Consider the following 18,074-nt stretch of genomic DNA (forward strand, 5'->3'; position numbering starts at 1 on the left):
ACTAATTCCATCATTGGTATCCAATTGTCCTACTATTCTTAGATTCTCCTAGTCTTGTTTTTTTTTACTTCAATGTTTGCTTCCCCTAGAATGGACTTCCGCCCAAGGTCGGGATGGTGGGGTGGGGACTATGCCCCCCGCCGCCCTGTGGTTGCGGCACTGATTATGAGTGTCTCTTCATTAATTTCACGTCATCATTCATTGTTGCGATTAGCTATAAGTGGCAGAAAAACAACGCTAAGTAACAAAAATCAAATATCCACTCCCTCTCTTTACCACATGAATCACTATTACTAAAAAGGAAATGTTTGCCCCCAATCCTGATACGACATTATACTGAATCCCCCACACCTTCATAAATCACAAAATCAATAAGTGTCTTTGTTATGTTGCTAGAGTAATTGTAAAGATTAGTGAGAATTCCATGTGTTCTCTGTTTTTCACAGGGGGCAAAGCAGGCTCTCAGGGGGGCAGTTGCCCCCTGCCCCCCTCTAGCTACGGGCCTGCTTACACTTCCTTTGCTTCCTCTGAAAAGTTGAATACAATTAAACATGTCATTATGTCAGGGAACCGACTAGATACAAAGAGAAATACATTTTTTTACTAAAGCTATATCTTTGCAAACTGACAATAACTTTAATTTAATAGGATGCCAGTAATTTCACAGGGCACCACGACGTTAACGCTTTTCTATTTTTATCTGTTTTGCTTGTTCGGCACCCCATTTGTATTTAGCGCCCAGGAAAGCACCACACGTGGACCCTCCCCCTTTTACAACTCTTTCTAATAGTATATAATTTCTTTTACAAAGGTAAGAACTCTTGGAGCCACAAAAATGGCCATCAACTATAGACGTGAATGAATCACTTAGGTTCTTCATGAAATACTTGCCATTTTATATCGAATACAATGTCAGTAAATTTTATATTGGTGCTTTATGAATAACGGTTGGAAGAAATTATACCTACATATAGTGTCATTGATTTTCTACTCACCACTTTCGGTTTCTTTCTGTCTGGTTTTTCATTTTCTCTATCTTCTTCAGACAGTTTTGCAGTAAAGTTCCATACATTGTTATACACTAAACAGAACGACAACACACGAACGGAGATGCTACACTGAGACTGACCTAAGGCCAAAGGCATTTGACTGTTCTTTTCTCTACCACTCCAAAATCATTCATCTCGCCAAGTTACAGAAAATAGTGTTGCTAACCATAGTAACAGAATTAATTCACTACAAGGAGTCGAACCTGTATCTTTGAATTTCTTCCCTTACTTTTATCGTACATTTTTCACATGCAAGAATCGAAAGGAAAATGCAACAAAATGTCAATTTCATTGACTCAGGGCTTGAATAATTGAATTTACGAATCTGTAACGTATTTAAGAAATATATAAGGTATTCAAACGCTGAACTGTCAACACTGTGCGCGGAATGTGCTCCCTGGAAGGAGGGCGAGAGGTCAGTTTGACATTTTCCAGATGGCAGTGCTCCTTCCCTAGAGCTGACCGAAGCCTTGTCAAGGGAGCTCGTGTTTCCAGGAAATGACCATGCTGCACATTCCACCCTCCTTCCTTGACACTTTGGTTTTAGTTGATCGAAAGGTCCATTGGACTACGCTTCTTCAGCTACAAATAATTTATTTCTGTTAATGTTGAAATATTGTTATTCTATTGTTCATATAAACATCCATATTTACACCCCCCTTACAGGGGGGTTCCACTTTTCTGCTTGGGGGTGTGTTCACCAAAATTTGGGAGGGTGTTGGGGGGTGTTAGGGGGTGTGGATAAATCACTGATTGGTATTCTTTGTGAATGACCCTTCATGAATTTCATCGTATCGTCACTCATTCTCATCGTCGCGATTAACTAAAGTGGCAGAAGAGCAACGCAAAATAACAAATCAAATCCATTCTTCTCTTCTTTGCGATGCCAGAGGCCTGCATATCCTCACGATTTGAAGTTTATCCTCATGCAAAAGCAGAGTAAATTGTTTCGGCAATAGTTCGTTAATTATGTCATTTATTTTCGTTCACTACACGACGCAGCACAGATGATTCAAAACATATATACGTAATTCACTCACTCAATACACATAAGAAAATCCACACAGTAAGAAACCTAATTTTCTTAAACTTCTTTCAACGCGATTTCCACTAGCAAAAAGCCCTTTGTCATCTCCGGTCAGTCAGTCTACCTCAGCCAGTCATAAACAAAGCAGCAGAGGGGTTGAAAACGTCGTTGGTTGAACGTCAGCGGCCTGTGAGTTCTGCATGTGTTCGATGGGACAGTGTTGTTTGGCCTAGATTAATTGATTGATTGATTTAGTTTATTTTACTTCACGTTTTGTGCCTCTTGGCTAATTTGCGATGGGGATGAGTGATGAAATGATGAAATTGATGAATGGACATTCACAAACAACCAAGCCCGAGCGGGATTCGAACCCGGGACCCTTGGCGTCGCAGCGCGAGGTTTGGCCTAGAGGAAAAATTCCCTATCACATGCCAGCTATTCTTTTTCCCGTTCCTGTAATAGTAGTTTAGTTTCAAAATTTCCCTTATATGGGAAAATCCCATGCTGGTTAGTGCATTGGCATCGCTGTAAGGTTTTACCACCGTTGTAATACGAAGAGTTCCCTGTCTAAGAAGCCACTACAAATACGTCACCGACCCCCCCCCCCCCCCAAGCGCTGGTCGGGGAAGAATATAACCGCTGAAGTCTGGTGGTAGTTTTAAAGCAAAGAAGTCCATCCCCATGTATAGAGCGAGCACAAGGAAAACAAATCTTGGACGAAAAATCCCCGCCCAGCCTTTTCTTCCCTTGAGCTCGGGCCATAAGGAAGCATGGTCCACTTTCCCCCTCCTCTCGTCTCTGGAGTACGGTGCACAGGAGTCTCGGGTTTTAAACTATCATTTTTTCCCGCGGTCGTTGTTTGAGAGTGAAGCATCAGTCACATTTGATAGTCGATTATTTTCTGTATTTAATCTGGGCTTCGGCGATAGCCTAGGTCACAGATTAGGCCAAGGTAGCCTAGAATATACGCGCCTGGGCACTGAGGGGAATAGAGAATCACTACCTACAATTTTTCGAAAATCTCATCAGCCCACCCATTTCAAACCTGTCAGCCCAGGGTGCCTGATGACCCTGTGGTTGCGACGTTGTCTTGTAATCAAAGTGTTCCGGGTTAAACACCTGGTGGGAGCACATAGTGTATACATGCGCTAATACAGAGTGTCCGAAAAGTCACGCAACCCGGTGTTTACGACCGTATAACGGAATAGCGAAACGGAATTAGAAGAAACGCTTTCTGCCAAGAGAATGCCCTGTATATTGGGAAAATTTAGAGAGAAAAACATATGTAAGAACATGCATGTTTTAATAACAAATAAGCAAAGTGTTGCCAAAGGCGGAAAAAGAATATTTGCAAATCGTGTGTATTGATGCACAGAACTCACTGAGGTAAATTATTGCAACATTTCACAATACCAACGAACAATTTGGATGGCCATCTATTGAATTTGACAGAAAAAGAACTTTGACGAAGTTTCAAAAACATTGCAGAAGGGAATAAATGGGCTGTTCCAAAAATCGATGTTTTCACAATATTACGAGGGACACTGGCAACACTGTTGGTGTCACGTGTCACTAACAGACGTGTTTCACCTCAGGCTATCACACTAAGTCACTTTTAATGACAAAGGAGAAAGTTGGTTATTCTCGAACATATGCAATAAATTACATACACCTTGTAACCCTGAAATGTGTGTTCAGAAGAACGTGTATCAATTGTCATGTTTTCTCTGCCTTAGGTGGTTGCTGTTTGCAGCGAACGGCATTCCAGATTGTGTCTACTTATGCTGACGTCGTGTGTGTGTTTTTAAAATGCCATATTCTACACAGGAAAGAGTGTTTATTGTTGAAGAATATATCCGAACATCGTCATATTCTTGCGTAAGAGAAGCATTTAGGGATACCCACATTTCAGGGTTACAAGGTGTATGTAATTTATTGCATATGTTCGAGAATAACCAACTTTCTCCTTTGTCGTTAAAAGTGACTTAGTGTGATAGCCTGAGGTGAAACACGTCTGTTAGTGACACGTGACACCAACAGTGTTGCCAGTGTCCCTCGTAATATTGTGAAAACATCGATTTTTGGAACAGCCCATTTATTCCCTTCTGCAATGTTTTTGAAACTTCGTCAAAGTTCTTTTTCTGTCAAATTCAATAGATGGCCATCCAAATTGTTCGTTGGTATTGTGAAATGTTGCAATAATTTACCTCAGTGAGTTCTGTGCAACAATACACACGATTTGCAAATATTTTTTTTCCGCCTTTGGCAACACTTTGCTTATTTGTTATTAAAACATGCATGTTCTTACATATGTTTGTCTCTCTAAATTTTCCCAATATACAGGGCATTCTCTTGGCAGAAAGCGTTTCTTCTAATTCCGTTTCGCTATTCCGTTATACGGTCGTAAACACCGGGTTGCGTGACTTTTCGGACACTCTGTATTAGCCATACTCAGTTGCTTACCCAACCCAAAAGGTCATCAAACGTCAGTGCGATAATCTTAACTTCATTTCATACAAAAATAAAGGGAGAAACGTTTTATAATAAGGGGAAATTTCAAAGTTGGAATTTCGCGTGCAGCAAGAATTTTTTTTATTTTCTTCCCAACCCCATCCAGACCAAAAATTTTCCATCCCCCCACCTCTAGTTACAACAGTCAACATAATTCTAATGTCTGTTTCGAAAACGTTTTCTCGTTATCTTATTGGACACGGCAGTTAATTGCTTACAACCTGTAAATCACAGATAACAATGTTATTTGTAATATAGTGTCACTATAATTTCATCATTCGAATTGCATTATTTTTTTCCAGATATCTCATGGAGGATAAGTGAACCTGCCCGTCTTGCTCCTTTTATTTTATTATTATTATTTTACAAATGAACAACTTATGGTTATCTTGGCTCTATATTTACCCTTACACCTTCCAAATGAAAAACAAAAACCCTGAGAAAGACTCTCATTTTAAAAGATTTCGCTCTTCATCTCAATGTTACAGCCTCGCTCAACTTTATGAAATGTGATTACTTGACAAATAATGTTTCACATCCACGCTTTTTGATATTTGCATGAAATACAAAATATAAGCTATGAAATTAGTGAAAACTTTCACAAAACATATAACTTACATATAAATTTATTTTTGCAAGTATTTTCTAAATAGAAATGTTATGCTTTGCACCGTGGGATAAATATATCAATTTTAAGACCTGCTTTTTCCTACATTACGTAACATGAATGTTCCAAAGATAGCCTTGGCCCTTGACCATAAACTCAATTCACCTGAATTGCTACGGCCCACGGATCTCACCTGTTCTGTTTCGTTTACGGAACTGTGTTCGCTTCTCGCATGTCAACTTTCAATACGTTGACCTGCATGAGAATCCATGCAAAAACCTCAAATGAGATGCTACTGCTGTGCCTCGTACCTTGTGTAATAGCTCGTGCCAAAGGCATGAAATAATTTCTACACGTTTCGAACGTTTTTATGACCAGACGTATAATCGTATCAAAGAAGCACATTCTTTCCGGCCATTTCCGTGCCCGACAAGAAACTCCTCACGACGTGACGTCATTTTGCAGCAGCTGATGGCAGACAGAAAGTGCAGATGTGGTATTGACGTGTGTGACTCTTTGACAGCCATAATATTTACAGTAGAAAAGATGTGTTAGTTACAAGTTAAAGCTAGCAATGGCAGGAATGTTTGGCTATAGCCGGGAAGCTATTCGTGTGAAAGTGAAGGTAATTTATATGTCTGAAATTGGTGACGAGCTAGTTCAAAATGTAGAATTTCACACCGAATTTCTCGCTTAAGGCGTTCTTTCAACGATTTTTGCGAATTGCCCATCCTAATTTGTGTTTCGAAAATTTTTAAAAGGTTCATGTTTATGTTAGACAACACCAATTTTATGTGAAATATTATATTACTAGTGGAAAATGAAGATGCCGCAGATTCTCGTACGGCAGTTGGATGTGCAAAGATGATCTAAGTACCATAATGTCTGTTTACTTTCCTGTACCATATACCTCATTACGTTTTTTCTGTTTTCAACTTCAATAGTAACTCTGAAATTGAAATGGTAATTATATGTATACATTGAACAATTTCGAATTCAGAGTTGACAAAAACCGAAAATGCATTGTGTTTGGGGTACTTAGTTTACCTATATTCATTTTAACAAATTCAAGCATAAAGTATGCCTTCTTCAGTGTCCGATTGTCGCAGTTTCCACAATATTCCTCGCATAAATCGAAGGTAATAATAGGTCCATAAATTAAATATTAAAAAATATAAAATAAATATAGCGAAGATATAAATTTGATTTGCAGTTAATGTATAATTAACGAGGAATTTGTGAAACCTGTTTTTCTGTGTGGCAGTGCAAATCCTGCCTAAACACCATTATGCCCGACGTGAAATTCGGGAACATTTTTATACATGCAAGTTTTGGTAAAAATTTACTATCCTTCGGACACCTCTAATTTTTTGGTTTCGTCAATTTTTGACATTTGTACTTACGTATCTGCTTCGCGGAACATTCCTGAAGGAGTATCAACGTTGTTTTGATGAAATTTGAACTATGTTTCCTAACCCAACAGAACTAACCTAACCACGTGCCAATGGTTCGTGGGGCTGGCACCAATGGTTCGCAATTATTTCCAATTTCTAGATCCTGATACTAACACGACACCAAATTTTAACTATGTTTCCTAACCTAACAGAACTAACCTATCCACGTGCCAATGGTTCGTGGGGCTAGCTATTCTCCGTCGGAGAATTAATTTTCAACGAACAACATGAATTTCAGCTATGAAACATTCCCACATCACACGAAACACCTTTCCGATGTTCGACAATGCTACAGGAACTTATTACGGTAAGTAGTTTCTTCTGTAAAAATAAATAAATGTGTCCGAAGAATAGTAAACAAGTACCGCCTTTATAATCAAATATCCAAATTCAGGTCAATGGTAGTGCCTGTATAATTGTTGTAATGACACACTTGTGATATAATTTTCTGTACCTTGATTTATGTTACTCTTAAATTACAGAAACATGAAGGAGTGTTGCAACCAGAATTTCGTAAATTTAGTGTAGATCCTCAAATTACATCTTTTGAAGTTCTAAAAAGCATTCTTGCAAAAGCTTTCGACATCAAAGGGTAAGTATAGGCTAAATTTGGGTGGTAGTTCTTACTACACATTGAAAAATGTCTTGTGCTTCAATTTTTTTTTTAAGTCATGTGATCTTAGTACTAATTCAGGATGATATATAATTACAGGGTGGCTACTCACTGGGAATTCCGTGAATTATTGGCTTTGGGAAATATGCGTGAATTCTGCTTGAATTTTTCTCCATACTCATGAAATATTTCAGCTTTTATTAATCCAAATCCCATTGAATTTATACATATTTATTAGTGCTCTTAGGCAAGTTTTTCACAGTTTATTTTTATCGATGATGGAAAAGAAAAGAAAGCTGAATGGAAAATGAAACCGAAATCTCTCAATCCTTTTGCTTTGTTAGTGTCCTTTGCAGAACAATCTATCTGCAGATGGAAGATTATTGCAAGATCAAAGTTGATTTCTTGAAATTCTTATACAATTAACAATTTTTCGTAGCTTACTATGCCTTGTGACATTTGTGACTTGTGTTTGTTGATGTATTTCTAGTCTGAGTATGTGAAATGGCAAATGTAAACTCCACACCATAAATTGAATATATTTATATATATATATATATGGATATATTGGAATTGCACAGACTCCTTTATACTCTTAATATATTTGTGGTGAGAGGTGGTAATACGTAAGGTTGAAATAGAGAAAATATCTGCTTGTAGCCTTGAATTTTTGGAAAGTTCGACTTGAAAACCAGGAATTATACTTGAATTTTATCATGGTCTTAGTGTAGCCACCCTGAATTAGTAAATAGAATACTAGTTATATTCATTTTTAATCAGTAACAAATGTGGTAATTAACAGTTACATTATTATGGTAATGTTAAATGTTCAAAAGTTAAAACTAATTACAGAATCAAGTTGTGACAGGCAGGAGAAAAGATGAGGTCAAATAGGTGAAATACAGCTACTTTTCCCATTTAACCCACGGAAATATTGTGTAAGATGCTATGGGAATTTGAGGTGTGGTATTTAGTACTTTGTCTACAATAATGTAAAATTGTAACAAAACTCCATGGCACAACAGTCCTCTAGTGCCAAGGCCTGCCAGAGTGACCTTTTCATTGGTCACAAATGGGCAGCGCATTGTGTCCCATCACAGAAGCCTGCTACTTCTTATTTTCAAGCAGCTTCCCAATTGTCCTTACGATGCTGGGTCAGTACTAAAAATTTTGGGGTCTCCCACCAGGAATCGAACCTGGGATGACTAGCACCAAAGGCAAGAGCGATAACCATTTGGCTCCTTGGGAGCCCAATGTAAAATATGAAAACTAATTTAAAATGGGGGGTGACCTGTGAAGGCACCCAGAAGTCAATGTAGAACGTCCCTTAACCATTGCTTGCTGGCCAATGAGGTTCCTATATCTTGACCCACTGCCAGTATTATCCTCTATGGGTCATGTCCTGTGTTTCTCCTTGTGTGTGCTCCTTTACAATCTATGGAGATTTTATCCTCGGAGACGGTATAGCTTCAGTTGTTGATAGTAGTTTATGACAATATTAGTTTTAGAAATTGATTGAGGAAGTTTTTAACAGACATATTTTTACTTCTTGTTAGGGTTCTGTCTTCAGTTTTGTTTTAGTTAAGGTGCATGCATGATGGGCACAAATAAGCCTATGTGCTGATGTACTCTTAATTTTAAAATGAAGAAATCAGCCATTGCATGATGTCTTCTCTGGACTGAAATCTGGTTCCTTTCAGGGGCATTTTCAGCTTGGGTAAAAGCTAGAAATCACATGGAGCCATGTAGGGAGCCTGACGAAGCACAGGTGTGCTGTGTTTGGCCAGGAAAGTTTGTATCAAATGTGAAGAATGGGCGGGTACGTTATAGTGATAGAGGTGCCAGCTTCGGCACGAACTTCGCTGAGATTCTCCTGAGGCCCAAATCATTAGTCAAAATGGAATGAACGGATCCAATGCTGATGCCCACCTGGCCTGAAAGTTCTCTGATCGTGATTTGACGAACCTGCATCACCAGGATCCTCACTTGATCAATGACTATCTCATTTCTGGATATTGAGGGCCTACCAGAATGTGCTTCACTCTCCACTGATGTGCAGCTATCTTTGAAGCGGTTGTACCACTCCTTTATCTGTGTGGTTCCCATTGCTTCGTCCCTGAAAGTCTGTCGAATCTTGCGGATAAATTTCCACAAAATTTAATGCAGTAGCATTGTTGAAGTTTTTCAGTAATTTTGTCAAAAACGAAATTCCGATGCCTCTCACTTACACCTCCTCACTCATCGGCAGTCTGCCGGCGACTGACTGCTTCTGCAGGCTGGAAAAAATAAAAAAAATGCACGTTAGGATCATCTACATACGTGCATCAAACCAAATTTTTTATGGCAAAAAAAATTAAGGTCTGATACTTTTTGAATAAACCTCGTATTACTCTGTTAATAAAAATAGGAGCAGGTAAATTAATTATTAATTCTGAAAATAATGATTTTTTTTGTTGTTATATGTATATAATGACTCTTCATAATTATGAATTCCAGGAGTTCTGTACAGAAAATAAAAATCAATACTTAATTAATTATGTAATATTAGATTTTGCAGTTTTCCAATACAAAAAGGAATTCAATAGCATACACATAAATTATGTTTAATAATGCCACCTTCCTGCACACAGTTTTGCAATACTACCCAGCCAATACAACAATTTAACATAGCAAATAGACATTTTTGAAATTCTGGCACATTTTAGAAGACTTTTGTACAAAAATGTGTAAGGCTGTTTATCGGATGTAATTTTTTTGTTGTTATTTTTTGTTGTTCTTTTTCTACTGTCATACATTCCAATGTAAAATGTCCAACACTGTATATGGAATTCTTTGTTAAATAAATAAATAGAAGCACCATGACTTTTGTTATATGTTTGAATTAATAATTTCAGGGACTTTACAATAAGTTACCGAGCTGTTGATGACTATGGGCAAGAGACGTACCTGTCACTACTGTCTGATTGGGATTTGGATGCTGCTTTTCTCAGGTATAGTGTTTTTGTATTCTTCAAAGTGCAATAGAATTCTTATAGGTAGAAATCTTAATGAGAATAATTTTCATTTCATATGGAGTTTTAGTTTCCAATATATGCAACAATGATTGACAGATACAATAGAACTATTCTTAAATTGGGATTGTTTTTGATGCTAATTTCTTCCGCAATGTGACTCCTGATTCAACATAACAAAACTTTTTTTTAATTTAAATGTCTAAAATCACTTTGATTCTAATTTTAACATTTTACTGACAGAATAAAAATTATGGATTCATCAGTTTGGACTCCCAATCGAAAATTAACAAGAGTTCTACATAACACAAGTTACATCAAAATTTAGCGTATTCAATTCTGTGTTAATCTAAGTTGGTCACATATTTTTAGTATCCATTTCACTTTTTATCGTCATGTGAACAAAATAAAAAGTGCTGTTTTTTTGGTGAATTCCAAACTGCATTTTTTGAAATTCTCTCAATAGAAAAAGTACAATTTGGTTTTGTTTTGATGTTCTTTGCAGTTGTTAATAAAACCCGTTACCATTGCCAGTTGGGTTGGGTCAGCATGTGTGATATTGCCACGTTCAGTTCACATCTGTTATTAATCTGTATAAAATCAGTTTTGCACTGTGAGTTTACAAATTCGAGTATCCATTTTTTTTAAATCTAACATTAATTTAAGCTTGACTGGAAATTGTGCCAGCAATGACAAAATAATTTCTCAGAACCAATGCCAGTGTTGCAATTCTGTAATATCTTTGTCATTCACTTTGTTTTCCCCCGGATATTTGCAATAACTTTCTGCCTGCTCTGCAAGTCAGTTCTCTATTGTAAGTATCCCAACAATGACAAAAGTAGTTCATCTTTTGACTCATTATTTTTCTGTAGTTTACGGTTATTACAAGCATAAGAAAACAGTTTTTCTTTGTGACGTTTCAGGAGAACACACACTCCTTTCATCAGACATTTATTTTCATTTTGACTAAAGATACAGTTATAACAATGGTTAGTAATTGCACTACAGGAAAATAATTCTATAATGCAAGCAATGTGTACATACAAGAAAAACTATCTTTTGACTCGTTTGGGAAAATTTTTAAACGGATCTGAGTAGTTAAAATTTAGAATATTGCTTTTGTTTAGGAGAATTTTTTTTGAAGAGATGGTGAGACAAGCCCAAGATCCAAACATGCCTTAATGTGTCGGTTTAGGGATGCATCCATTAATTAATGTCTTCCTTTTTGTGATCATTACAGTGCATCAGACCCTTGTCTCTGTCTTCGTGTGGATATTAAACCATTTGAGGAGACTGTGGTGGATGACTGGGATATCATTGGTTCTGTTGAGGTTCCACATGCTCAGATCAATGAAACCAAAGTTCAAAACAGGCTTCCCGGCATCATTCTCAATCAGGTATGGATTTGCAACTTTCATTTGTATTTTCTTTGGAAGGGGAATGCTTTCCTGATAGTGACAAATGAACTGTTTAATTTCATTACATAGGAATACATATATAATTTTTAAAATATGCGTATTATTGAGAAATTATCCTTTGAAGCAACGAATGGACAGTTAATATATAGGTTGCTACATTAATTGCACTACAAACATGGCAGCAATACTACACATTATACCGGATGTTTCAATAAATTTGATATCATTTCGTAATCTAATAATGTAACTACTTCTCATGCAAATGATCTGAAAATTTAACAGTAGGTGTTGAAACATCTCAAAAGTCAATGTGTAATGTGGTATGAAGACAACTTTGATACAAGTCTTGTTTTTAGTGATGATGCCACATTCCACACAAATGGCAAAGCCAACAAGCATAATGTTTGCATTAGGGGCGAAGAATATCCTCATGCCAGACTCGAGCAACTGAGAGACTCACCAGAAGAGATTGTCTTCTGTGTTATCTCCAAGAATCATCTTCATGGCCCATTTTTCTTTGCAGGAAATGTTATCGGTGATCATTATCTGCAAATTCTTCATACCTGGTAGGGCTCACACTAGTGTGCGTTTGTGTGTAATTTACACCCAAATTTCAGTCTGTGATGCACAATGAGCACTTGCTGTACGTCCAAATGAAACCATTTTACCATGGTTTCAGAACGTTGAAGACGAGCATTCATATCTTCGTGTTGTATTGGCAACCTGTTTCCTGTTGGTTACTCTGTCAGTAAAAAAGCAATGCATATGAAAGTGATCTATGTTTGGAGATATTAATTGGCAAGTTTTTTAGAGGACGTAAGTGAGTAGTATGACAAAGAAACCTGCGCAGATCCATAACTCCTGTGCACCGTACTCCTCCAAGGGGCAGGGTGAACCATGCTTCCTTATGGCCAGAGTTGAACAGAACGAGGGTAAGGATCACGAACGATTTTAGCCCAAGGTTTTTTTTTGTTTCTGGTTGCTCTATAAAATTATTTGCGCAGAAATCATTTTAGTACTCACTCACGTCTTCTAAAGGAGAAAGTAGTTTGTAAAATCAGGGTGTCTATCAAAATGACAAATCCAAAAATCTTGACTTTTCCTTGACCTTTTTTCCTCTTTTTCTTAACATTTATGTATAGTTGGAAATTGAGAAAATATATATTTTTATTGATTGTAAAAACCCCTTCCACGAGGCCGGTTAAGATGAACACTGAAGCTGTACTTTAACAAAAGATTTAGACTAGCTTTAATTATTAACCTTTTGGGTCCCAAGCATCTCGGTCGAGATACCCAAATGTAACCTCGTGGTCCTAAGTGTTTTGATCGAGACGCTGTGTCAAGGTCGTAGTTTTTACGTTATAACTTTTCTATTTTTGGCTAGAATTTCTTTTTTTTTAATATTGTTCCTAACAAATGTATTTAACAGAAATGTTTCTTGCACTTTTTTTTTCTTCATGAAAATGGAGGGGAAATGGGACTTTTGCGTCTCTTTTCAAGGGAAAATTTTTGCCGAAAAAGGAAGACCGGCTTTGTTGTTCTAAAGCAATGCTTTTCACTCCCACCTGGTAACTGCATTCGAAGGAAGCTTGTTTATCAGTATCCGATGCCAAATGAAAGTTTTCCATGCGGGCGCAAGCAGGTAGGTGGGGGGGAGTGGGAAGACTGGTTGAAAATGGAATTTTCAGGCGCACTGAAGCAAACCTTTGTTTTTGAGCACAAGTGTTCCACAAGTTGCAACACAGGTATGCCGAATGTGCATAAATTATATATCGTCTGAATCTGTGATTCATTCTGCATACAAAGGTATATCTTTCATATCTCTAGGGCATTTAGTTTCTGAGCTATAGTCATTTCAATGTAACTCTGCATTTCGCTCAATTCCGAAGCTTGAGACAGTGGCATATACAGCCTTTCGTTTCAGGAAAAAACTCACATTGGTCATATGACAATGATGCAAATATTTTTCTGTTTCTTACATGCCAGCGATAATTTCTATGTTCATTTTGAATTTTTCAAATCCATTTTTTCAGGGGGGGGGGAGAAACCCCATTTTTTTAAAAAAAAAAGTATTTTTCAGGGGATTTCTCCCCTTTCCCCCTCCATATGTACGCCGAATGTGCATAAATTATATATCGTCTGAATCTGTGATTCATTCTGCTTACAACGGCATATCGTTCATATCTCCAGGGCAAATAGTCTCTGAGCTAAAGTCATGTCAAGGTATTGGTGCATTTTGAAGCTTGAATCAGTGGCGTGCCGACCATTCCTTTTGGGGGTACAACTCACGTTACATTGGTCATATGATAATAATGCAAATATTTTTGTGTTCCTTACATGTCAGCGATCATTTCCATGTGCATGTCGACACTGTCATATACTTTTTTCTTGGGGGGGGAGGGGGGACCCCATTTTCCCCCCGAAATTTTGGAATTTTGAGAGTTAGCCCCCTCCCCTGCCACATATACGCCGAATTTACATAAATTTCATATAGTCTGAATCTCTGGTTCATTCCACGTACAACAGCATATAACTCGCAATTAACCTCCGATCTACACTCATTTAATTGAAACTCTGCATTTTGCTCAAAATCGGCTCGGGACCAAGGGGGTTACATGTGAAAATGGCCTTTGGACTCAAAAGGTTAATGCATGTAAAAATTAATGCTTCAGACTTCATCGTGTATGGGGATATTTTTACAAAACTTCATACTTTCAATAATGTAATTCTTAAGAAACAAAGTGAACAAATCTTAAACTACAACTCAATACAATTTTAAATTTCCAAATATTCAATTTTATCAAATGCTAGTACAGGTATACAACAATGTGAATTCGCTATACTGTAAAAATATAGCAAAAATTCTAGACCACAAGCATAATTTCTTGACATTCTTGGCTGGTAGACACCCAGAAAACTGATTTTGACTCTTTTCCATAGTTAGGCAAATGTCAACAACTGTTGGCCCAATGTAAGGCCAACTTGAATTTGCCAACCAACGTAAACCCAACATTCTCATGTGAAAACTGCAGTTAGTCCAATGGTTATGGTCACGTGGGTCCACTATTCCTCGCAGGCTGTTATCCCAAGGGTTATATTTTTACTAATAGAAGAAGAATTTGGAAAAAAAAATCTTCATGTGCTAGTCATGCCCATCTGTTCATGTCAACTATTAGCATCACTGAAAATACCTGAGCTTAAAAATGAATATTGGTGGCTGATATGCGTATGGAAGAGTAGTTCAGTGCAACATAAATGAACTTGATCATCTGGTGATAAGAGGCAATGTTCTGTCTAAAGTTGCCTGTTGATGTCCCAGAAGAAATGTGAAGATTTGATATTTTTTAAATTTGAAGATTTATCAAATGCTATTTTAAGTGGCTCAAATTAAGTCAATCGATCATTTTTTTTAATGTGGTGATATCTTTGAAACTTTTCACATTACAAATGTGAAGAAGTTCCATTGAAGAGGACTTGAACCAGGGGTTTTGTCATATCGTGCCATTGCCCTACCAACTGAGCTTCCAAACTGGTCCGGGTTTACCTTAATTTTTTACTTACTTGGGCCTCCCCGATAGCACAGTAGTAGCATCGCTACCTTGTAATCAAGGGGTCCTGGGTTCGATGCTCAATGGAGGCACATAGTGGTTCTGATTCCACTATAAAACTGTAGGTCCAGTCCCAATTAGCCTTACTGTGCATAAAGTGGACTTAAAGCACCAACTCATTCAATCAATTGATTATTTTTTTCCTGTCACTATTTTACCTGTTTGGAGTATGCTATCGCAATGGAACCATGATCGTGCAACCAGCGAGTCGCGCTAACAACATTTTGTTTGCCCCACAAATCATCACACCCTTGATGAACTGCAGCAGAACATTTATGCAGTAGTTGAGGATATTGCACCAGTACAATTGCCTTCAGTTTTCAATAACCTTGTGACCAGGGTCAAAACGTGCCAATAGATGAATGACAGCCACTTTCATTTATTCCACCCTGTGCATAGTACATCTCCCATCTGTACCAAATTGTAAAGTTCAAATATGACGTTTGACAAATTGGAAGAAAAAAAACAACTTGAATTATTTATGTGATTGTGTATCCATCTTCCCTATTGATCCATCAATCTACCTTTTTAAGTAAACACTCCAGGCTTGCTACACATCTGGAAAACAGGGAAATGTCAGGGAATTTTGCAGATCATCTGTAATTGACATGTATTTTGGAGTCTGCAAGAGAAAGAGTTGCAAAATGAACAAGTGGTTCATTTCCACTTTCAGATTCGGTTCCTGTGATTCCACTCCCCAAAATGATTCAGTTCAGAAACTTGTTCCTCTCATCCTTATGATTCTCATCTGGTACAAAGTTATGGTTCCTTTGAATTTTGGTTGTACATGGACTCGTAGGTAATATATTAAATATTCACTTTTTTTATACTTGGTTTTAGAAAGAATATCAAAGTAAAAGTTTTGGTCCAGCTATACTGATTGATAACTGAAGTAGGTTGACAGTATGATCATAATTATCAGAAAGGTTGGTGAAAGAGAAGTTATCATATGCTATTTTACAGATCTTGGTCTTGGCATTTACATTTTGGCTTAGCAAGATTACGACTAGTTGAATTTTACATAATGAATGTTAGCCTCAATGTTATCCCTTGATTCTACATAATAGTAGTAAGTAAGGGAGAATAAAATGAAAACTGCAATTAATTTTTTTCCATTATTTTAATGCAGGGATAATGTTTGATTGTACATTATTTTTCTATATAGTCCCCTCCCAGTTCAATGCACTCACACCATCGGATAGGTAGTGCTTCGATACTGCGTGAGAAAAATTCTTTCGGTTGACTGTAGCAACTTGTGTGCTGCCGATTGGACATCTTCATCAGATTTGAACCTCTGGCCTCCAAGGTGCTCCTTTAATGGACCAAAGATGTGGAGATCAGATGGTGCCAAATCTGGTGAGTATGGCGGATGTGGTAGGCACTTGAAGCATAGGTCATCAATGGTTTTCATGGTTGCATGAGCAAAATGAGGACGGGCGTTATCATGTTGAAGCAAAACACCTGCACTCAGCAATCCCCTTTGCTTTGTGCATATCGCTGGCCTCAAATGGTTCTTGAGAAGGTCAGTGTAGGTGGCACTAGTCACTGTCGTACATGGGGGCATGTAGTGTTCCAGAATAGGACCTTTCTTATCCCAGAATAAAGCCAACATGACTTTCCCTGCAGAGGGCTGGCTGCGAAACTTCTTTGGTTTCGGCGAAGACGAATGTCGCCATTTTTGCTTGCATGTTTCGTCTCCGGTTGAAAATGGTGCACCCAACTTTCATATCCGGTGACAATGTGAGCTAGAAAATCCTCACCCTCGTCTTCATAATGCCTCAGCAGCTCTTAAGTTGTGTCAACCCGACGGACTTTCAGTTCCTGTGTCAGCTGTCGAGGAACCCACCTGGCGGACACTTTTCTATGTTGGAGTGTTGTACTGAACTGAAGCTCATATTCAGCAAGGAAACCGTTTCAGCCAGGGTGACACGCCGGTTTTCCTGAATAAGCCGATTTGCTGCGGCTATGGACTCCTCTGTCACAACTCGATGAACCTGACCCAGATGGTAGCATCAGTCAATGAAGTCGTACCTTCTGCGAATTTCTTGCACCAATTGTAGTCTTGCCGCTGTGACAGACAGGCGTCCCCATACTTCGTCTGCAATCTCCGATGGATATCAACCGGTTTCACACCTTCACTCCATAAAAATCTAATAACTCCACGCTGTTCCTGCTTGGTTCAACTGCGTAGTTGTGCCGCCATCTTGAATCATCTGTTACTCACATCCAACCGCACCTACCGGCACTGCTTCGTACTACCAGCTTTGAAAGATGTCAAGGACTGTGTCTGCAAATTTCGAAACACCTAGAAAGAAAAAAAGATTTTTAATGGCACTTTTGCGGTTTTCATTTGACCGGCCTTAAGACACTATGTATTCTGATTCAAATCATAGAGAAATGAAGTCAATTTCCCTGAAGATAATATTAGTACTTAACACAATTGGATCGGTATGACTTTATTATTTCTGTTTACGAAAAACATGGATTTAGTTCATAATTGTCAGGGAAAAATATAAAATTTGTCCTGGAAAACCTGGAAAATTTCATTTCTGCTTGTCTGTAGCCACACTGAATAGGCTTTTATGAACATATGCCAATTAAACTGAAGACTACTAGTGACTTGTTTCAGTTTTGTTTGTTTTGTAATTTTAAATGAACAAAGCCTGTTTATGCATGCCAATGATCATATACTCTGTCTTAAAAAAGAAAAATAACTTTTTTAACTTAAAAATAATGGTGGAAGAAAGACAACAGCCACTAATCATTGTAGAGACCC

General features: G+C 37.8%; 1 protein-coding gene across 1 annotated transcript in view; it reads left to right on the forward strand.

Annotated features, from left to right (window-relative positions):
• Window positions 1-5,492: 5,492 nt before the first annotated feature.
• The window catches only part of LOC145984911 (uncharacterized), a 45,611-nt gene continuing 33,029 nt past the window's right edge, over window positions 5,493-18,074 (forward strand). Inside the window, exons 1-4 of the mRNA XM_083118299.1 lie at window positions 5,493-5,819; window positions 7,131-7,240; window positions 10,156-10,251; window positions 11,513-11,669. Coding sequence (XP_082974425.1) covers window positions 5,769-5,819; window positions 7,131-7,240; window positions 10,156-10,251; window positions 11,513-11,669 — 414 coding nt within the window. The 5' untranslated portion in view covers window positions 5,493-5,768. The remainder of the gene's footprint in view (window positions 5,820-7,130; window positions 7,241-10,155; window positions 10,252-11,512; window positions 11,670-18,074) is intronic.

Source organism: Lepisma saccharinum, chromosome 3 (assembly GCF_977018435.1).
Source record: "Lepisma saccharinum chromosome 3, izLepSacc3.1, whole genome shotgun sequence".
Classification (NCBI taxonomy): Eukaryota; Metazoa; Arthropoda; class Insecta; order Zygentoma; family Lepismatidae; genus Lepisma; species Lepisma saccharinum.